Consider the following 23,463-nt stretch of genomic DNA (forward strand, 5'->3'; position numbering starts at 1 on the left):
TTTTGTAAGATAAATATTATATAATTTTTCTCGCTTTTTCCGCCACAAAATCTTTGATTCCGTTATCAAAATTGATTGAGTTTGCTACTTCGCTTTCTATTGAAAGAATTGCCAGAGATCGGTCATATCTAAATCGTAAATCGGTCTTGGCTTATTGATGATAGAAGATAATTTTTTATTAGTTTCAACCGCGAGAGAGAGAAACTACGTTCAGCTGAAGCCACGGTTACTGGAGTAGTTAATATTATTTGTAACGGCGCACCGTGGTCATCGCAATCGCTTACATGGGACATTACCCAACTTGAAGATACCGATTTTACTGATATACTTATAAGAATATTGGTACATTAAAGAAATGCAAGTCATATTTCTCGCATCCATAATTCGCTTTCAAGATGTCAAAAAATTCAATGAAAGTACAAAATCTGTAATACATATATGACTTCCGCAAAAAACTATTGATATAGTTTAATTTCTCGTAAAAAGTACATTTCTCTGAAAGCGTTTGGACTTTTTTATCTGAAATAGTTTCCAGGATATATGGACTTTATGCAGTTACATTGAACTTTGATGATTTTTGATTTTTGAAAAGAATGTCTTGCATCTTAAAATTAAAAATCGGTGTTTTCTAATTGGGTAATTTCTTTAACGCCTAATGTCCCGTGTTGCAGACGTATCAACGTTTGATATCAACATTTAATGTCAACGTCTGCAACACGCTGCAACGAAATATTTCAATGCAAAGACGGGAGAGAAAATCTTGCACTCATGTCAGTGTGCACCAAGTTGTCATCGATTAGTGGATTATGCGAGTGCATTTTCCACACACACCCGAATATTCAATCTACCATACAGGGGGTCCTGCAAACTGTCTGATGAGTTTTCGTAGACCGCGGGGCCACTGATATATATTCTATGGATTGGAGAAGCCTGACGCTCATTAGAAGGAGATTTTGCCAGTTTGCAAGAGGCGCCCTCAAATGTCAGAATATGAACTATTTACTTCCCTCCACACCCCGCGATCACCCGTGGAGCTCTACGCTTTGGCACGCGCAGACGCACACTAAAATAATATCATTGCGCCGACGCGACACGGCATGTGCACCGACGCCAACCGACGCTAACCGACGCCATTGATGCCGACACGAGTATATCGGAGTTGATCGGAGTTTGGATCACGGCGTGTTTTGAAGTATACGTAAAGCTTGGTAACGTTCAGTGTTGTAGAGTTTATCCAATAATAGTTTCAAAATGGGCAGATGCGTATATTGTGGGAATTTGAACAAGAATAAAAAAAAGCAACATTACACAGGTACGTACAGATAACACAGCCTCTTACCACTTTTCAATAATACTAATATATTTTTGTTCTAATTTTCGTACGATTATGCGTAGATTTCCACTAGACGTACCAATACGGGAAAAGTGGCTGAAATTACTCGGTTTGGAAGGACTAAATGTTGGAAACAATACTTTATTGTGCTCAAGCCATTTTACACCAGACTGTTGTACAGTGTTTCATTGTAACCAGAAACGTTTGAAACTAGGAAGTATGCCCACAATTTTTGAAAAAGTGTCAACTTCTGCAGGTGAGAAAGTGTTTCATCATTCATAAAAGTTATTAACAGTATAAGCATGCGTTATAAAACTATATATACAAAAATTGATAGTTAATGTATTTGAATGTTTTTTCTTTCTGTTTTAAATGTAAATACTATCATTGATATATCCACAGTTATACCTTTTTCAGGTGTATCGGAAAAAGAAAACTGTGAACCACAAAGGAATATTCTGATGGAAACAAATTCTGCAGGTAAGAAAGTGTGTCTATGTTGACAGAAAGTAAAAATGAAAGTTCCTTTACACCTCTACATTAGCGTATGTAATGAATATTTCAGATAATGATGCTGGGTCAGCCTTAAAAATTGAGCAAGTCCCTGAGGCAAGCATAACTGTGGAATATAGTGAGTCTCTTACAACGAGCGAAGGTATATGTAAGTTGAAATAGCTTTCAAATACAGTATTTAAGTTAATTACACATATTATAAAAAGAAAATGTGAAGATTTGTTATTGAGATATTGAAAGTGGTATGAAATGTTAATGTTTGTGGACTAAAATCTCTATGTACAGTAAGTACTGAGCATTATTTTTCATTGCAGTTACTCAAGGGGTATGCTCCATACCAAAAAGAACATGTGCATCATACAATAAATTTCAATGCGTAACACTGCATGATACAGTTTTCCACGACCACAACTACGACGATAGGCCACAAACTACAAAGAGGAAATTAAACGTTGCACGCATGAAATTGGACGAAACTAGGAAAGCAAACAGAACATTGAAACAAACAGTACGACGCCTTAAAACGAAGGTAAATTCTTTGCGGGATGTGGTAAAAGCATTGAAAAACGAAAAATTATTGCCTGAAAATGCTTTCTATTGTCTGTCTCCGCATGAAGACATTTCTTTGGAGTTGTTTAATCGAATCGTGGAAAATAGGAAGAATGGAGGCAAACTTACTAGGGAGAAATATCCTGCAGGTTTGAGGGCTTTCGCGTTAACTGTCCATTTTTATTCGCCGAAGGCATACGACTATATTAGAAAGACGTTCGATTTAGCACTTCCGCACCCTGATGTGCTTAGAACATGGTACAACAGTGTTGATGCTGAACCGGGGTTCACAGAGGAGTCATTTCGAACTCTAAAAGAAATGTCGAGTCATTACTGTGTTCAGTGCTTATAGATGAGATGACAATTAAGAAAGGTTGCCAAAGGGGTCGAGACGGTGTAATGCGCGGTCATGTAGATCTAGGAGTAGGCACAAGCAATGGCGATGACCTCCTCGAGGCTACGAGCGCAATAGTGATAATGGTAGTGATGTTGGACACTCATGGCAAGTTGCCAATCGGCTACATTTTAATAAATTCATTGAATGCTGAGGCCAAGGCAAACTTATTGAGAGAGAGTTTTATCCGATTACAAAAAGCAAATGTTACTGTATGCTCCTTGACACTGGATGGGCCAACTGACCACTTTGCCGCGCTTGAGGAACTAGGTGCTCGAATGCATGTGGAAAAGCAAAGAAAAACATTTGACGATCTGTATGATATATTCAAAGTAAATTTAGCTCGCATTATTGCAAGAAAGTGATGGTTTGCGCCTAGGTAACCGACTACATTTTAGGCACATTCAATTCCGAAAAATGATCATGAAAGTTTTTTTAGCTGCGCAAACTCTCAGTTCCAGTGTTGCCGACAGTCTAGAGTTTTGTTGTGACATTCTACAACTACCGGAATTTCAAGGTTGCAAAGCAACTGCGCGTTTTTTGAGGTGTGTAGATACAATATTCGATTTTCTTAATGTCAGAAACCCTTGGGGCAAACATACGAAAAGCCCTCTAAGACGGGATAATGAAAATGTCTGGCGCCCAAAATTAGTTGCAGAGATCGCTCACTTAGCTAAACTAACAGAGGAAAATGGGAAACCTATATTTAGATCAAGAAGAAAAGCGGAATTCGTAGGATTTTTCACCGCTGTTATATCTATATTCAATATTTTCGATTCACACGTAAAACCACTTACATCTCAGATGAAATATTTATTAACATACAAAACCAGTCAGGATCATCTTGAACTATTCTTTTGCGCTATTAGAGCTAGAGGTGGCTGGTGCCCAAATCCTACGGTTAGTCAATTTATTTCTGCCTATAAGCGACTACTAATTCGTCATGATATTTCAATAAACACGGGGAACACAAGGGCCATTGACAATACACGAATATTGCACGTATCGTCAGGAGAATAAAAAAAAACGTGCAAGGCTTGATCGTTACAATCTGAACGTTTACGATGAGGTCCACACAACGACAGTGGCTGAAAAATACGGACTGAATAGTATAACCGATAATTCAAGCTTTGCAGAAATGAGTGAATTTTTGAATTTCTCATGGGGACAATCACCATACATTAACGAATTTTCGCAGCAAGCTATTGGTTATATTTCGGGTTGGTTAGTTTTATCAATCGAAAAAAAGAGAAAAATTAAATGTATTGAGTGCCTGCTTGCATGCCATGAAACGGACAATGACAAGATTTTAATACATAAAAAAAATCCTGCTGCATATGTAGCAGCAATTACGCGCGGCTGCTTGGTAATACCGTCGAGCAGTGTTGTGCAAATTTGCTTGACCACCGAGTCTCTCTTCCGTCGTGCCTGTAATATGAATTCCGGAAAACCACCTGTTGTAGCAAGCTTTCCTGCTATTCTGGCCACTCGGGTTTTTCAACAGGTTGTTGAGAATCATAGGCTTTTTCCTGAGCTGGAGAACCACAATGTTCAAATGTTCAGCGCCGAGGATTTTATCAGCCACACACATAGGCTTATTAAAATTATTATTAGCAGTTATATAGAACTACGTCTGTATTCAGAAACGAAAACATACGAAACTTTCTAACGCGAACAATAATTTGGGCTCACCAATAGATACCTTTACTGTATACCTGATACCTTTTATTCTCTTAAGGCTTTATGTACATAACAACGACCTTGCGATGTTTTCTTTATGTATTGCGACGTTGTCCCTTTTTCGAGCGGTTTTATGGCCGACGAAAAACGGTCAACCCCGAGATTTTATAGGCTCTGAGACCAGGCCGTGCGCGGCCGTGCGGACACGGTCCTCTCGGTGCAAAGGCGGAACTCGGTGGAGGCTTGAACGAACAACGCGACGATAGTTCGGGCGCCAGGTATTAGAAAATACCACGCGAGACACGAAGATGACCTCGGGCTCGGTGAAGCCGAGTCCGAGAGTCAAGCCTCCACGGGACGCGGTGTGAAATAATGACGCGAACGGCCAGATGGTTCGAGCGCAGGAAGTAACGGGGACAGCCCTCACGGCAGGACGGATCTCGCAGGTCAATAATCAACAATACGAAATTGGCTCTAGATCTTTAATGGTCACAAAAGTAAAAGATACAGGCGAGCGGCCACGAGGCCGCGAACCGGGAGCCCGCGCTCCTTGTACACTTTAGCGGAAGATGGTCGTTCGCTGAGCGCGTTAGTCGATCTTGATTGTATCGCGGACGTACGATATTACGGTACAATATTCGATTTCTTCGTCGATACAAGATTCCGCGAGGCGCGGATGAAGGCGCAATTCCTAAGACTGTCGCGAGAGTCCGAGACGAAGCGAAATTGCCGACGTGCGATGGATAATCCACGGCCGTACGCGGGATTCGAGGCGCGTAGACCGCCGCGGTTCACGCGTAATTCCGCCTACGCTTCTACTGTCGCCGACTATCCGAACCGAAGACTATTCGATACCGACACAACTCCCGAGGAAGACTTCCGATTTACGAAATTAAGGGAACTCTCGTCGCGAAGGCTCACAGCGTCCTTGAAGAGGACGCGAGCGAAGGAGGACGCTTACGAAATCTTCGAGGACGAGACGAACACGTGTCGTCCTCGCGCGAATAACACGAGCCACCACGATTAACGAATCGAGGAATCACAAAGTCGACTTACCGTTGACGATATTCGTTCTTGCCGCTACCGACGGACTTCGTAGGCCTCGCTAAAGGTTGCCCCTCGATCGAGATTCCGCGCTGGATCCGGAAAAGCCACCCGCGACGCGAAACTGAGCGGTATTCGGTAGTTGAAAGGACGAGATTATGTGAAGCGAAAACGCGACTATACTCTACGAGCCTCTGTGCGACAGTGGTTCCTCGATCCGCATCGACGGAACGCATCGATCCTGGTTCCCCCCACTCCGAGCGTATTGCCGAATTTTTCGATAGGTGCCGTACGCAACGCAACTATGTGGGGTCGCGCGTACCACTCCGCATCTGTGCGTAGTGGGGAGCTGCCGCGCCTGCGCACGACCGTATGTGTTATTCCGAACGACACGCTGATCGTGTCGATCGATCTTCTTCCTCGTGCGCTCGAACAGTTCAGACGTGTTTCTTTCAACTAGTTTTGATCCACCATTTGGGTGGCTCTCAAACTCTCAATACATATTAAGTTAATCTATGTATAATTGTATGCTACTGACTAACACATCAGTGTACATCTCGTGTTTTGTATCAATGTTAATAAATGTCGTGTATACAGTTATTCGGTGATCCGCGAGTGTACCAAATTCATTCCACGTGTTGAGAAGTAGGACTCGACATGTGTTGATCTTTATCCGACCATTAAACACAATATTGCATGCATCAACCGATGCATGCAAACACACGTTTTCCTATAACTAGGTTGTCGCAGGATCGCAACTACGAAAAAGTCCTAGGGCCCCAGATTTTACACGACTACCTAATTTACCGCGACCTTTGAATTCCCGCTCGCCCTCGGCGAGCGGTTCGCATAATCCTCGGCAGCCAATTCGACACACCACCCACGCTGAGAGCCTAGTTGAGCGGGATGAGACGGCGGCGGGACTCGTGAATGCTGTTGTTCGCTATAGGATCTCTTCGTCCCACGACGGCGCCTCCGGGTTTGTTTGCCCGTGTGTGATGACTTGTTCGCTGCTTCCGGCGCCGGATTTGATCGTTCGCCATCCTTTTATTCGATAGTTGATCCTTCGGCACCTTTTCGGACTCGTACGCTTTCTTTATTGTCGATAATCGCCTGAAACGTCGTACTCCGTACGCACAACAGATGGCATTAGTACGGTGCACGAAATCGGAAGATTTTCCTCTCGGAGTGCTCTTATGGCCTGCGGGTGGCTTTCGTAACCGAAAAAGGTCGGTCCGGTCCACACGTATTTCGGCTGTTTGACCGAGTTCAAACGGCGAAGTGACGTCGCACGCTTGCAACGTCACAGTATATAATACGTTTCTGCATGTTACAACGCTTATATTTTATTATTTTAGTTAAATAGCTTTTACACTGTAAATACAACTGCAAACGCATGTATGCATGATGTTTCTGCTTCTGCATGTTATGATATTCTTTTATATTGTTTTATATCTTTCTTCTGTACATTTCTTCTTTTATATTTTTATATAGAAACATTAGACGCATAAAAATAAAGATTCTTTATTACATAGATTTGTTTCCATCAATCTCCCATAAGAGATGCGAGCATGGCCTGCTGTCAATGATTTTTTGATAAATGCGGTCGATTCTGGATTACGAAGATCATAATTTCTAAGCGTAAGATTTATTTGTATATATTATTGTAAAATTAATAAAATTTTAGTATTCTTATGAATTAAATTTCATTTAATGCTTCTCCTACGTCTCCTTTATCCCAAACAATAAAGCAAACGACAAAACTTTGCAAATATTTCAAATTCACTTTTTACGAACTATATTAATCATTACTTTAGTTTGTTTAATATTACATTTATATATTTGTAGTAGATTTAAGCGCGTTTTTAGAATAAGCATAGGTAAAGGATTGGCCGTTGGAAGTTGCAGGAGTCGGCTGCTGAGTGCTCGCGCGTGCATTTACATTGTAGCGCGGCCGAGACGTTTGATCGGCCGCAAGAGTCGGGATCGGTTTCTCTTACGCGCAGCCGAAACGTTTGAGCGGCTGCGACAAACAAAATCGGCTGCCTTTTAGAATGCGTGCACGTGGACGGAGTGACTCTGCGGAGTGGGGAAAATGCGAGGCAAGGCCCTCGATGGCCCGAGACCGGCCGGCAGATTTTGTTTAGCGCTCGAACGATCGAGATCAGTGTCTGCGCAGAGTCAAACGGTCAGAATACTCGACAGCCGACACGCGACGATGAAACGTATTAACGCCGGGGCGCACGGGTCGCGCCAAAATGTTTCTGCCGCGACATCAGAAGTGAGATCTGATCAAACCTCACAATTATTAAATCCGGATGTTTTGCGGTCACTATTGGAGCTGCAAGACATGGTACGACTTATCGAGTCCATCAAACTTCCTTGTGCGCCTGTGGTATCGCTACCACAATTCAATCCGGAATTACCTGACGCCGATCTACGTGCCTGGTGTTCGACGATTGACGTCTGCATGACGGAAAAACCCTTGGATGGAGGAGCACTCGTTATCGCATTGAAGGGATCGGCATCCACGTGGCTGTCGCAGGTGTCATTTGCTGGAATGACATGGGCGCAATTTAAGGAAATCTTTCTCGCCCGCTACGGTTGCATCGAAACATGTGCCGCGACAGTGATCAACCTTTTGAACGGTCGGCCAAAGGACGACGAGTGTCTTGCTGCCTACGCTAGCCGCCTTATGACCACCCTCACGTCAAGATGGTCGAAGAAAACCATCGAGGAGGTCGCCGTATCAGTTGTGCTTGCGCATACCGCACAGTTTAATCGGCGTCTACACCACCTGGCATTTACGAATGACATCACCACCAGAAGCAAACTGCAGCAGGAACCGAAGGCATTTTCCAGCGCAAAACGCAAATACTACTCTACTGAGCCAGAACTGTCTGCAGAGAATAAGCGTTATAAACCAGCGCCTTCAAACCCTGTTCAGTGTCATTCCTGTGGTAAGCTGGGACACAAAGCCGCCGAATGTCGCAAGAGGATGGTGCGAGGACAAGTGCCTGTTAATACCAGTTCGGGGAGGCCAGAAGTGAAGAACAGTGTGACTTGTTATCGCTGCGGCGAAAAGGGACACGTCTCGACTCGTTGTACCAGGTCAGGAGCGACCAACAACGGCAGCGGTGTGACGTCATTCCGGGCAACGAGCGGCAGCAGCAACGCCGTGCACGCCGAACGTCGAGTCGATGTATGCGAAATCCGACCCGTGATCAGTCAGCTGACACAATCTGGTGAGTCGTATTCATTTTGCTATGATTCCGGTGCCGAATGCTCTCTCATCAAGGAAGGAACCGCGAGTAGATTTTCTGGTACGCGTCATAACACAGTGATTTCGATCGTAGGAATAGGTAACTCAAACGTATTTAGTACCTGCCAGATTCAAAGCGAGGTCTCGGTTAACGGGTATACTTTTGAGGTCCTATTTCATGCAGTACCTGACAACTGCTTGAAGTATGACGTCATGCTCGGGCGCGATATTTTAAAACAGGGGTTTTCAATTACAATGACCGCGAATAGTTTCTCGTTAACCAAAATTAAAGCGGTAGATTGTTGTAAGGTTTCTAAACCCTTTGACGTTGATAAGATTGATACTGATGTACCTCCTGAACACAAGGCCCAATTATCGAATTTGTTAATCGAATTCTCTGATACTTTTATCGATGGTTTGCCACGTACACGTGTGACTACCGGTGAGCTTAAAATACGGCTTGTTGATCCTACTAAGACTGTCCAACGTAGACCATACCGGCTCTCCCCTGACGAGAGACAATTAGTGCGCGATAAAATAAAAGAAATGTTAGAGGCTCGTATCATACGACCCAGCTGTTCGCCTTTTGCAAGTCCCATACTGCTTGTAAAGAAACGAGATGGGTCGGATCGTATGTGCGTCGATTACCGCGAACTAAATCATAACACAGTTCCTGACCGATTTCCTTTATCCTTGATTCAGGATCAAATCGCTCGCCTGGCTGATACTAATTATTTCACGTGTCTCGATTGTGCTAGTGGATTTAATTTAATTCCCGTACACCCTGATAGTATCGAACTTACTGCTTTTGTGACACCCGACGGTCAGTATGAATACCTGAAAATGCCTTTCGGCTTACGGAATGCTCCGAGTGTTTTCCAACGTGCTGTCACTAGGGCCTTAGGCGACCTTGTCTATTCTTATGTCATCGTGTACATGGATGACATTTTAATTCCCTCCCGGGATGTAAATGAAGGGTTAGAGCGATTGCGCACGGTATTAGACCTTTTGACAAAAGCCGGATTTTCGTTGAAATTCTCCAAATGTTCATTCCTAAAAAGTTGTGTTGAATTTCTCGGATATAAAGTTTCCTCCGGGAAGGTCATGCCCAACCCGCGGAAAGTCGAGGCCTTGACCAAATTGCCGCCCCCGGAAACCATCTACCAGTTGGGACAGTTTATCGGACTCGCGTCTTATTTTCGAAAATTTATCCCGAATTTCTCGCAGATCATGCGACCGCTTTTTCTTTTAATCAACAATGGTAAAAGTAAACTTAGCTGGACTCCTGAGCATGAAGTAATCCGTAAGAAAATTATCTTTATTCTCACGAACGAACCAGTTCTAATCATTTTCAACCCCAATTATCCAATTGAAATTCACACTGACGCAAGTGCCGACGGATATGGCGCAATTTTCTTTCTGAAGGTGGACGATAAACTTCATGTCGTTGAATATTTCAGCAAGCGTACCACAGGACCTGAATCCCGGTATCACTCTTATGAGTTAGAATCCCTAGCCGTGGTAAATGCTATCAAGCATTTTCGCCATTACTTAGAAGGGCGTCAATTTACCGTGATTACCGATTGTAACTCCCTCAAAGCCTCAAGAAATAAAGTCGACCTCACTCCACGTGTGCATAGACGGCGTTCTGTGTGAACTGTTACGACTATCAATATAGTCGGCGGTCTGTGTGACCTGTTACGTCTATGCTGTGTGCATAGACGGCGTTCTGTGTGAAGTGTTACCATGTTTGATTCCCTGCAATGAAAAGTTAATACTTTCGTTACCTCTTGTACGTCAGGAAGGCCGAACTATGAATGTAATATGAAGGAATTGTTCTGTTGCAGATACACGCGAGGACGCGTGACATGTCAGTCCGGCCGTGTCGTAGATTTAAGCGCGTTTTTAGAATAAGCATAGGTTAAGGATTGGCCGTTGGAAGTTGCAGGAGTCGGCTGCTGAGTGCTCGCGCGTGCATTTACATTGTAGCGCGGCCGAGACGTTTGATCGGCCGCAAGAGTCGGGATCGGTTTCTCTTACGTGCAGCCGAAACGTTTGAGCGGCTGCGACAAACAAAATCGGCTCCCTTTTAGAATGCGTGCACGTGGACGGAGTGACTCTGCGGAGTGGGGAAAATGCGAGGCAAGGCCCTCGATGGCCCGAGACCGGCCGGCAGATTTTGTTTAGCGCTCGAACGATCGAGATCAGTGTCTCCGCAGAGTCAAACGGTCAGAATACTCGACAGCCGACACGCGACGATGAAACGTATTAACGCCGGGCGCACGGGTCGCGCCAAAATGTTTCTGTCGCGACATATTTATATCTCTATTTTCATGAATTTCATTTGCTCTGGCTCTGATTAACTTTTCTGAATTTCAACCATCATACAAGCAATTCGTATTATATAGCGATAGCGCCATTTCCTTTAGTACACTCTCTGACATTTGGCAGCGCTGGCATCGAAAGTGCCTTCTTCAATTGGCTTCAACGGCTGCACGGCTGGCTTATGGGAATCTCGTATCCATAGTATATATATCAGTGCGCGGGGCCTTTTAAAACGCGAGGCCGGGTTCCGGTGAACGCGCTGAACCTGCCTCGCGCCGGCCCTGTAAATAAGTTCAGCATTCACTCCTTAGCGGTTTCATGCCGAGCTACCTGGCTGGCCGGCCGTGTTTATTGCACTACTATTGTGTTCTGGGCTCAGACCTCAGGGCTCGACCCTCGGGCCACGGTCGTGTTCATTGTAGCCTCGAGCTGGTCGAAATTATTCGTGGATGTATTCATTTTCGAGAAAATAGAATAAAAATTGTATTCGAAGCTTGGAATAAATTCTCGGCGAATACAAAATTATTCAAATAATTTTTGAATAAAAGATACTTTTGTATTCGAGCCTTCGAATAAAGAATAAAAATTTTGTATCTTTTATCCGTTACCCGGAATTTTTATTCAAATACAAATTTTGCCCATCTCTGGCGCCGCACAGTGGGACCTTTCGTCCAAATCGGAGACAAAATCAAAGAATTTTCGATAGAAATGAGGTAGAGCGATGAAATTTTTTTAAAATTAAAGCTGAAACACTACAGAATATGGGAAAAATAGGGAGATTATGGTAAGAATGTTTTTTAACGTTGCGAAAATTCGTTAAACTTGCACAATTTCGAGAAAATTGTGGTTTTTCCAATATCACGCGCGGAAAATTTTTTTTTTAAACATGCGACACATCACTTCTCGTACATTTTTTCACGCCGATTCCAAATCTGGTTTCAAAATTTGTCTACGACCTCAGGATATTGCAAAATCGATTTCTTGAAATTCTACATGTTTAACGAATTTTCTCAAGGTTAAAAAACGTTCTTACCATAATCTCCCTATTTTTCCCATATTCTGTAATGTTTCAGCTTTAATTTAAAAAAAATTTCATCGCTCTGCCTCATTTCTATCGAAAGTTCTTCGATTTTGTCTCCGATTTGGACGAAAGGTCCCACTGTGCGCCGTCTCCAGATTCTGACTTTTCGCCTCGGCCTCATGCTTTCGAAACTTCGGTAACATGAAAACTCTGCCCGTCTGAGTGCCTGTTCGATTGCTTGCGCGCTACACACAAGCGTACCTCTACTCTGTCTGTGTGAACTACCTGCTCGACTGATCGACGCCGGCGCGTTCCTTCGATTTTTACGTTGCCGAAGTTTCGGAAGCATGAGTCGGAAAGTCGGGATCTGGAGACGGCGCGCATTTGAATCCCGGCACAGCGAGCGGCGCGGCGATAACAGAACATACGGACAATACATAGAACGTCCGTATATTAAGATATTCGGATAATGGGGGTACGGATACGGGAGTCTCTACTGTATTTAAAGAACAAGTAGACATAATTGAAATCGTAATTCTAATTGCAATTTTGTAGGTCTCAATATAAATAGTACCGTATACTCATCTTTTTTTATCGATGACTATGATCACTAACTAAAATAAATTCCTAATAAGATAAAAAAATGTTAACAACCCATTCAACCCATTAAAAAGTGTTAAAAACGCGACTGAACATGTTGGTAAAAGTCCCATTTGGGGGTGAACGGAACAAAATTTAAGCTAGTGCTTGGGGTTTTCCGGCCATCTGGAAACCAGAAACGGTGTAGCTTCGAATAATTTTTTGTCAGGGCGGCGAAGGCTTCGGTCGCCGTGGCCAAGTGGTGCAATAAATACGGCCAGGTAACCCGACGCGCCACGGCCAGCCAGGCATATCGGCATGAAACCACTAACAAGTAAATTGCAGACCTTGTTTATTTTTCGTAATTGTTTCATGTAAATGACGCTAGCTGCTTCGTGTGGCGTTCTTCCGATTAAAAAAAGACTAAACTCGAGATAGAATTTGGACTGTGGATAGTGGATTTATTAAAAGTCTTCGAATAACGGCACAATCAATTTTATACCGAAACCGAAATAATACCGGTATTTTTTCGGTTTTTCCAATGCTTAGGTTGCTCCAAATGACAAAGGAACTACATAAAACATTCAGCTAAAGACCTTCCAGATGTACCTCCCAACAAAGTGATTTTTAGCCAGCCGAAAGAAGCACAGCCGATGTAGCCAGATGTATTTGGACCTTTTATACCGTTAAGGTACTAAACTTTATAACCGTAGCTACCTGCAACCGAACATACTCCTTGGTTTCAAATCCTTGCTTTAGTTTATTAAAAGGGAGTAGACTCGTTTTCAGGATTGCAAGGGTGCGGGATTTGTCTCTTTTCATCTCTCGATAATAATACAAACACGGGGGTTTTCACTAGTCAAAAATATGTTCCATGACTGTTGGGGCCCTTGCGGCCGGCGTGCGCTCTACCCTCTCTCGGTTACGATCCGTCCACGAGACAAGTCGAAGAGCGTACAATCATATCAATGTAGCAATAACGTAGTCATTATATTCAGTTAATTAAAGTATCTAGCATTGGTTACTTCTCCTGCACCCAAACCTCCTTCAACAGGTTATGGGCCCAGGATTTGAAAATAAAAAGTGAAAAGTTAAGCATAACCAAAAAAAAGTGAGGTTAAGTGTAACCACATCCACGTGTCGGAGAAAAATAAATCGTACATCATGAGTTGTTCAAACGTGCAGAAAATTGAAAAGTTGTGCAATGATAATTACGAATCGTGGAAAATTCAAATAAAAAGTATTTTGCGGCTCAATGCACTGTGGGGTTACGTAAGTGGTACAATATTAAAGACCGCAGAAAATCAAGCAGCGTGGACTGTGAAGGACGAGAAAGCTCTTGATTTAACCATTCTGAGTCTGCACAAATCTCAATTTAATCACGTGAAACGGGTTCAGACGTCACTGGAAGCATGGGAGGCGCTGAAGAATGTGCACGAGTCAAAAGGACCCATGAAACAATGCGTCCTCTTCAAACAACTGTATAGGATGAAAAAGGAAAGTAACCAAAGCATGGCTCAGTACATTGACGATTTTATTGATAAATTGGAACAACTCACCGAAGCAGGTATAAAATTGCCAGATACTGTAATACCAATAATGTTATTGTCCTCTTTACCTAGTCAATATGAAACTTTCTGCGTCGCCATCGAATCAAGGGAAAAGATGCCTACTCTAGATGAATTAAAGGTGAAACTGCTCGAAGAAGATATTAGGAAAGCAGATAACGAGGTTATAAAGGAGTGCGACAAGGCAACAGCATTGCTAACAGATAAAGGAACTGCGAAGGACAGCAAGCTACAGCGAGAACCTTTTCAAAAACCAAAATATGACAATAATCAATATAGAAGATCCAATGAAGTAGTGTACCTATGGGGATTCTAACTCAGGAAGTGAATTTCCGTTGTCGTGAAATAGCGTTCGGCTCTGGAGCGTGGCGCCATCTTGATTTCTTGCGGTTTTCCTTATCATTATCATTTCCTTTCCGACGCGCCTTGCGGTTTTCCTTATCATTTCCGGTGCCGTCTTTGTTTCCTTATCTTTTTCCGCGTTTTATTATTCTATCTTTTTCCGCGTTTTATTATTCTGTAAATATTATGTAGGTCAATCTTTTGGGTGGGGAACACATTAGTATTCTTCATTAAATTTTTTCCGCGTTTTATTATTCTGTAAATATTATGTAGGTCAATCTTTTGGGTGGGGGAGGGGGGAACACGTTAGTATTCTTCATTAAATTTTTCCATGAAATAGCGTGTCATCGACCTTGTTATTTCATGCGTGGTTATCATTATCTTTTGGGTGGGGATCATGTCCGAACACGTTTCGCATCCTGTCTTGCAAGGCATTGTTATCTGTAAGACCACACGTATTTTTAAAGATTTTTTAAGTTGTAATATTATGTGGAACGATTTCCTTATCTATCACGTTTCCGTATTTTTTCAGTGGGGATTTACATTCTGCGCGATCGGGTTATCTGTAGGACCACATCCTTTGTATTTCAAGCTGTTTAAATATTGCGTGAAATAATGGGATGTGTAAAGAATGATGCGGTTCGCTAACGTGCCATCGTTGCAGGCGTTCGCTGCGACGAAGTTATTTGAATTCGGCATTCATACCGTTTTGCATCAGAATATTCTTGAACAATATTTTCGCGTTCTTTCGTGCAAGATTTACTGTGTTTTTCGTGAAAGATCGGTCATTGTCCCGTACGTGGCGGTTTCCATGTTTAGTCCGTTGGACTTGTTGAACGAAGTGCAGAAGGGGCGTATTGATATTTTAAACGTGTTTGTGTTTTTAAAACCTGAAGGACAGTTGGTGAGACATTTGAATATTGTGGTGCTTCGATACCGTAGAAATTTCCTTATGATTTCCGACGCGCCTTGCGGTTTTCCTTATCATTTCCGGTGTCGGCGCGTGCCGTCTTTGTTTCCTTATCTTTTTCCGCGTTTTATTATTCTGTAAATATTATGTAGGTCAATCTTTTGGGTGGGGGAACACATCGTGTCTTGCAAGGATCGATTGATGGGGTCATCGTCCTTGTGGTTTTCCTTATCTTTTCCGGACCTAATTAGTTGCAATATTATGTGAAGCAATTTCCTTATCATGTTCGGTGAGGATTATATCATGTCTTTACGGGAAAGAGAGAGAGAGACTTTTATTTCTCTTAGGAGCATATGATTGTAGAAGAGGTATTTCTATTGTGAGAATAATAAAGCCGGGGGAACCACCCTGGTCCAGAATTGGTATAGACTTTTTTTCTCTTAGGTGTATATGATTGTAGAAGAGGTATCCTCTGATTATTTTCTACCAAGTTAAAAACTGTAAGAGAGAGATTCGATGCAATTATAGCTCTGTTTTATCAAAAAACAGAGAGAGGTTTTATTGTAGCGATCTCTCTTATGGTTTTACTTCCGCATTTAATCTTGCGTTTTTAATTATGCTTAAAATCTAAACCGCTGTTTTGTGCAGCTGCAAGACGTAATTATCGCGCTGTTTCATAAAACAGTGAGAGAGGTCCTATTGTAACGATCTTTCTCTTATGGTTTTGCATTTCCTTCCTCATTTAATCTCGCGTTTTCTACCGGTGTTTAAAAGGAGGCGACGGTCAAATGCATTTTCAGTTTGCAATCATGTTGAGTATAATGGTGCCAGGAGAGCCACGTTTCGTGGTCGTTGACAAAAATCTGTCATTAAACGAGCTGTTGAGCGTGCTGGTAAGTATCGTGTGTTCATCACTGTGTTATCGTGAAATATATTTTTCAAACAAAATTTACACTGTACGTTTATCTTACAGACATTTGATACAAACTACGAACGGTGCATGTTTATTCGCGGTTGGCGATTAAATATGCGTCGCTGTCGCGAGGAGGTGGAGGAGTGGGATGGGGAGTTCGTTACATCAATTGCAACGTTATTTGAGTGGCAAGTATTATTTATTTTTTTACAATACAAGATTAAATATTAAAAATAATGTTTTTTTCTTTCAGTGGTCCGGACTGCTAGTTTGCTGCTACATTTCTCTCAAAAATCTGTGCATACGTGGTTTCTGGGTGTCTTCCTAAATAAATATTTTTTTAATTTATAAAAGCATTTCTTAATTAATTTTCTTTTAAAAATTTTTTTTTTTACCTGGTATCCGCACACGTCTATCCCTCTCGGTTGTGGCGTTATTGCGCTAGGGTTAGCTCCGATCGGTACGTTACCACAGTTCGCCCCGTGAACGTATCCGCAGCATCTGGACCAGATGCGGTGCTCATTCATGGGAACGTTGCCATCTTTCCATCGATGCAGCATTATACCACATTCGAAGCATTTGACGAGATCTTCGTCGCACAAGGAGAAAAATCCTGCGGCTGCGAGGTCTTCAGGTTTGACGATGTGTGAATAACGCCATGAACGGAAAGTTTGGAGTCTGTCGCGCTCGAGACGCAAATCAGGTGTGGTGTCCGGTATCTCAATCATTTTTTTTTTTTTTTTTAAAAAACGCTGGGTGAAAGAAGTGAGTTACGTTTTTTTATATAATTGTTTAGCCATGCTCGAAATGTTTGCACTTCGCGCAGACAGCAATGGTACGGTTTTGAAGAGCGTTTTGTCCAACAGTGAAGTTTACACGGTACGTGAGCAGTTCGGTACATGGGATCGTGGACTAATACATCGTATTTTGGACATCCTAAATTTTCCAAATTTATCGAGTTTATTTCTAATTTTCGAAGGATGTCTCTCTCGAAACACCCACCTTTGTACGCTACGACGGGATTCGCGTGATCGCGCACAAAATTGCGTATAACATCGAACACGTCGTTCTGTTGATATTTTTCATAGCCGAAATCGATAAATGGAATCCCGTGTACAAAATTGCTTACGTACCGTGCCGACTTTTTGTCAGCATCTGATAAACGATGAAAGTTTATTCCCAAACGAAATTCAGCGAGTTCGAACGAGCCGTCGTAAACATTGATAATGGCTAATTCTTTGCATAAAAATTTTCTCTCGACAATGAATCCATCCATGTCAATGATTTGGGTGATTTGAGCCATCTAAATAAAAAATGTTTTCTAACCAATGATTGATTTCTGTATAAAATAAAAATTGTACTTACCGTGAAATGGAGCGAAGATCACACGTTCGCTGAATAACGACGACTGTGGGAGAGAGTCATCTATAGTATATATAATACCCCCACCACTATACTTATCGGTGTGAAAATAAATATGGAGGAGATTTTTTGTTTATTCGATTAATAAAAAGATGTTTTTCCATTGTTTATTTATTAAAAGATTCATTTTCACATTTATTCGATTAAAATATTGTTAACGGTAGTTTAAATAATTTTTCGCACAATGTTCGTCAATGGATTGTACTCCACGATGCAGTCGTGTATCATCAAGCAGTATGCGGTTGTCGAGGGGGCAATGTTGGCTCGACATTCGAATTCGATTCGCACGTCGATCGTGGCATTTTTCAGCGCTTCGTTTTGCCGAGAACAATCGAGAACGATGAATGGACCGTATTTCAGGAAATCTGTGACGTTGAGTAGCGCCTCGCCGTTTCCATAGTATGATTCTTGGAATTTTGTATACATATCGTAGAGCAGCGCGTATTTGTCTTTTTCGAAATCAACATTTAGATCATCGTACGGATAGGTTTCCGAATTCAAGTAGAGCCGAATATTGGCTAATGCGCAATGATTGAAATGCGTAGCTGTTTTCGTTAAATTATTCTTTCGCGCGGTTTGTAAAGCGAATATCACGTATCGCGGTTTTTCCATTTGTGGAGCTGTTTTTATGGCCCATGTGTGCTTCGTAGTCGCCTGGAGCAGAGGATACTCGTACAGTTCCCATGATCGAAAGCTCATATCGATCGGCTTGTCGTTGCCCAGAATACGTAACATCGACAGCTTATTTATTTCATCCAACGTGACGTGTGGCATTCGCCATTGAATTTTGTATAGATCCAGAACGGGTTTCGCATTTTCGGAAGAACTGTACAACGCGTTTGTGTTGGTACGCGAGCGAATTAAAATCAATTCGTGGCGGGCGTTTATTACAACGCGTTTGTAGTCTTCGCAGAAGCCCAATAACATGCTCATAGGTATGCAAAAGTTGAAGTTTATCGCCGCTGTGGTTGTCGCGGTTTTCCTCTGCGCCTCGGTGTTATGCGTCCAGCCCGCGTTGGATAACGCGCTGCTTCTCGTCGTGGACAGGCTCACGTAGTTCTTCAGAGTCGTTGTAGTACCAGGATTTCTGGACCGATCGATTTCAACGCCGTTCAATTCGTAGCGTATTTCCTCGAACATAAACGCAACGGCATTGTTATCGAGAGCCGCCGATTCGATTGTTGATCCCGCTGGTAATTCAAGTTTCCCAGGCAAACTAAGTTTTCCCTCGACGTATAGGAAGCTTCTGCACGGGAGCGTGTACAAGTCTTGCTGTTGAATTGGTATGCGTATCTCATCGTTGATTTCAAACGTTGTGTTGGCATATGGATTGTATGTGTGCAGCTCGATCTTCGTTATTCGATTGTCGAAGATCGGCGCTTCGGAGATGCTCAAAATGTCCTCGAACATGGTGAAAAAACACTTTTTTCCTCTTTCACTTGTTTTTAACAACGAATCCCAAAGATTTCAGATACTCTGCGTTTCTCGCGGTCAGTTTTTTACACTCGTTTGGTTTCTTATGAATTGATGTGTTCTTCTTCAAGGTCGTATTGTTATGAATTAACATTGCTTCGTCGCATGTGTAGTCGTACCGTGATTTCTTCACCGCGAAAATCGATCAAACGTCCGGCTTGGTCCACGATGCGAATCGTTAAATCATCGATTGCTCGCACAACGATTGGAAGGTAAATGACTCGCGTGGGCGTTTCGGATAATTTATACCCCGGCGGTACCTTGGGCGCGAAGAACTCATGTATCGTGTGAACGAGTTTGCCGTTGTCGTACGATCCGGTGGTTACGTTACATTCTACTCGAATGATGTTCACGTTAATGATATTCACAGGCGCGTTCGATGCGTGCCACGTGTTCGGCGATAAAACGCGGTTCGCGGAAAATCCCAGAATGGACCCCACGCTGTGAGGCTTCGCAAAGTTTATCCGAAACTTGCTGATAATTTCGCTTTTCATGGTGTTGTTGTTAGCCTGCAGGACCAGCGGATATTCATTATCGGCATCTTTGAGAGGATATCGCGTGCGTATTTCATGCCTCAAGTACGCGTTTATCGCTTCCAATTCGTACGAGCCGTCGGGGATGATGATCTCTTCGTCTCTGTCGCCGAAGTAGAATAGATTGTTACCGATGCTAGCGCTGATGTTCGGTATCGTGTAATAAGTTTGCAAATCGAGCAATCCCAGCTCGTATTCGTCGTTGTCCAGATTTATAGGTGGAAAGTGCTGAGACGACAGAATGCTGCTTCTTCCCGACAACGTGAACGTGAATGACCTTTGCATCTTTACGACTCGCGGAGAAATTTCACACACAGTTGTCCGCACACGCTTTCGTCGTAGTTTTGAAAACGTCTGTGATTATACGAGATTGTTGCGTTCGCATCAAAGTAGCGAATCAACTCGACCGGCGGGCGAAGATTCCCAAAACTATCGAAGTATTTGACACGCGAGCCGTGTTTTATGTATGCAACCCAGTGCGTTCCGGGTCCGCGACTATTATCTAGATTGACGATACCTCGCTCGTTTACCCATGCGCGTTCCGGCAAATTGTCACGCATAAAAACCCCGCGAAAATGTGGTAATCTTTCACACGCTGTCGTCAATTCGACGTCCGTCGTCGTGTTGTCTTTCTTTTTTTTTTTCTCTTAACCTTCCTCAAGCCTTCTCCACGCGTATACGGCGCGAGACGTAACCCGCGACCCTCCATGGTGCGATTGTGTCGCTCGGCTTCTTGCAATTGTTTCTTCGCGGCTTTCGCGGCGTTTATAGCTTTTACTACTCCCGCGGCGCCGCCCGTCAATGCTCCGATAGCCGACAAAGCGGGCAACAGCAGCGGTAGAAAACCACCGCGTTTGGCGATTGGGAGAATTCGTTTTTTTCGCCTTTTCTCGCGTTTCTTTAGGCCCATGCCTAATTTCGTTTTAGCTTTCATGGCTGCCAACACAGCAGCCGCAGACACCTTCTCTCCGAACGAAGCGTCTCCGGACTTTATGCGCTGTAGCGCTCGATCCGCCAAAATATTGTCGGCCACGTGACGATCACCCAGATCCTTGTGCAGCGAATACGCTATGTCGTGCTCGCGACAGGCAGCGTCCAACGGATTTATTCCACGGTCCCCACGGGCTAATCGTGCACGCAGTTTCGTACCAGGACCGCAGAATTGATAACTAGGTATATGCAATTCGAACGGTAACGCGTTTACAGCTCTGTTTAAAAGCCCCTTACCGAGGCGCGGCATAAACTGTTTTTAAAAAAGAACACGAATCCTTTTTTCACGGGGGTCGGAGGGGGACTGATACCAACAATGTTCGAGCTCTCGTATAAATACTACCCGCCACCCATCGAATCAATCGAAGCATGCGTTTCGTAAAGCAATCTTTGGATATTCGTGTTCCGACGCATCGCGCGTTCGACGATCACTCCGAGGCGATGCGAAAACATGGATCATTGTTACCCGGTAATGTACGATGTGTGATAAGCGGTCCGTCAGGATGTGGTAAAACGAACGTTATGATTAGCCTGTTGGAGAGCGCGAACGGATTACGATTCGCCAATGTATACGTGTACTCGAAATCGTTGCGTCAGCCAAAATACCAATACTTGAGCAGACTGTTCTCATCCGTGGGGAAGGATGTGGGCTACTTCGCGTTTGCTGACAACGTTGACGTAATCCCTCCCGCAGAAGCACGGCCCGATTCGATATTCATCTTCGACGATGTGGCGTGCGATGAGCAAGATATCATGCGAGAATATTTCGCGATGGGTAGACATTCGCACGTCGATTGCTTTTACCTGGGACAGTCGTATGCGAGAATACCTAAACATTTAATTCGCGACAATGCTAATCTGTTGATTCTGTTTAAACAAGATGCCATGAACCTGCGACACGTTCATCAGGATCATGTAAATACCGATATGCCGTTCGAAACGTTTAGCGCGTTATGCATGAATTGTTGGCGAAAGAGGTATGGATTTCTCGTAATCGATAAAGACAGTCCTGTCAGTCGAGGTCGTTACAGACGCGGATTTAACGAGTTTGTCGTACTGTAACGGACACATTTGCTCGATAAGAGCCGTTGGAGTCACATCTCCGATATGTCATCGAAGAAGAGGAGCTCCGATATGTCGTCGAAGGAGAAGAAGAGGAGTTCCGATATGCCGTCGAAGGAGAAGAAGCTGCGAGCTTCGATCGCGAACGAAATAGCGAAGACCAGCGATACCATACGGAAAAAGTATTTAGCGTTGAAAGTTGGGAAAATGGCTACCCAGGAGAATTTGCAAGCAAATTTACAACCGATCGTCGAACCGTTGAAACAGTTAGTTAAAAATACAGCTACCGCCGAACCGAGCGACGACGACAACGTGTTCAACGACATTAAGGAGTCTCCATTGCGAAAAAAAAGAAGATTCTCAGATATTAAGGGAACGCCGTCGTCCATTATGAAAAAAAGAAGAAGAATAAAGAAGAAAAAGAATGACAAAGTCAGTTCGAGAAATATATATGTTGACGACGACGACGACGACGATGACGACGAGCCGATGATGGTACCGCGACAGGAGGAGGAGGATACCTTCCAATCACCGCGCACTCCATCTTTGGAATCTTCTATGCGTAATATTTTTGAAAATCCTGAAATTCATCACGAGGAAAATCAACAGCTATCCGAGAATTTCGGACCTTTGGCGCGCGAATATTTACAAAAATTTTTTACCGGCCCAACGAAAAATTCCGACAACGTGTACGGAGTATATCTGCAGGACGATAAGCTGATGCTGGGAAATTCAACGTTTGAGGTGGCCAACAACGATGATATCATCATTAGAGGGCTACGGTACAGGGGGACTCGCGGTCTTTACGAATTGATATTCAATAAAGTACCCGACGAGCAGGCGTGCACCGAGGATGATAAGAACGCGTACAAAAGAATTCTCGTTATTACACAAGCGCATCGACGCGGGAATCAGATAATGGGAAACAAAGGTTTCAAGTATAGAAAAATTATAAAACCGTTGTTTTCGTCGCCAAGTGGAAGGGGTATTCAGCTTCCAACTTTTATGCGCGTGACCGACCATCCAATCGATTACGTGCATTGGGACGATCCGAACGAACTCGTCGATCGTCTGAGATTGTTGACGGCTTCGAGGAACGCCGGCCATTCGGGGCATAACAACGAAATAATGTCGATAATCGAGGAACTTCGCGAGGCTGGTTTAATTATAAATTAAAGTTTACGAGTTGACGACATGTCAGTCGATAAAATTGTGGCATTGTTGCGGCTGGATAAAATGCGCGTTCGTTTGAATTGCTGCGAAACGAATCAAACGATATCCTCGGGAGGAGAAGACGACGGTGAAAACTGGAACCTGAGATTTCATCATCTGGAGACGAAACTGGACGAGATATATCAACAAATACTACGGATCGAAAAGCAGTTGTACGAGTTGGTGACGGCAGGAAAACCGCAAGGTAGCAAGAGATAAGGTATTTCGCAGGAAACAGCATATCAGGCGGTCGAAGAAGTCTAAAAAAAAATGTGTGTCAACAAATTTGGTACATCGTTTCGTGAAACGAACAAGCGAAAGTTGGATGTTCCTTTCTA

The 23,463-nt window shown here is 43.3% G+C and overlaps 4 protein-coding genes across 5 annotated transcripts in view; 1 reads left to right on the forward strand and 3 right to left on the reverse strand.

The window, feature by feature from the left end:
* Positions 1-23,463, reverse strand: part of LOC143219559 (uncharacterized) — a 280,642-nt gene that overhangs the window by 220,819 nt on the left and 36,360 nt on the right. The window lies entirely within an intron of this gene.
* Positions 1,905-4,842, forward strand: LOC143219578 (uncharacterized). The gene is made up of 8 exons (XM_076445516.1): positions 1,905-1,911; positions 2,161-2,375; positions 2,623-2,680; positions 2,739-3,059; positions 3,169-3,689; positions 3,802-4,009; positions 4,133-4,420; positions 4,748-4,842. The coding sequence occupies exons 1-8, from the start codon at positions 1,905-1,907 to the stop codon at positions 4,840-4,842; spliced, it is 1,713 nt and encodes a 570-aa protein (XP_076301631.1).
* LOC143219579 (death-associated inhibitor of apoptosis 1-like) lies at positions 16,710-17,161 on the reverse strand. The gene is made up of 2 exons (XM_076445518.1): positions 16,829-17,161; positions 16,710-16,757 (listed from the first exon to the last, which is right to left on the reverse strand). Exons 1-2 carry the CDS (start codon positions 17,159-17,161, stop codon positions 16,710-16,712), a joined length of 381 nt encoding a protein of 126 aa, XP_076301633.1.
* Positions 18,021-19,265, reverse strand: LOC143219580 (uncharacterized). Its single transcript, XM_076445519.1, has one exon. The coding sequence runs from the start codon at positions 19,263-19,265 to the stop codon at positions 18,021-18,023; it is 1,245 nt and encodes a 414-aa protein (XP_076301634.1).

The sequence above is a fragment of the Lasioglossum baleicum genome, unplaced genomic scaffold (genome assembly GCF_051020765.1).
Source record: "Lasioglossum baleicum unplaced genomic scaffold, iyLasBale1 scaffold0055, whole genome shotgun sequence".
NCBI classification, from domain to species: Eukaryota; Metazoa; Arthropoda; class Insecta; order Hymenoptera; family Halictidae; genus Lasioglossum; species Lasioglossum baleicum.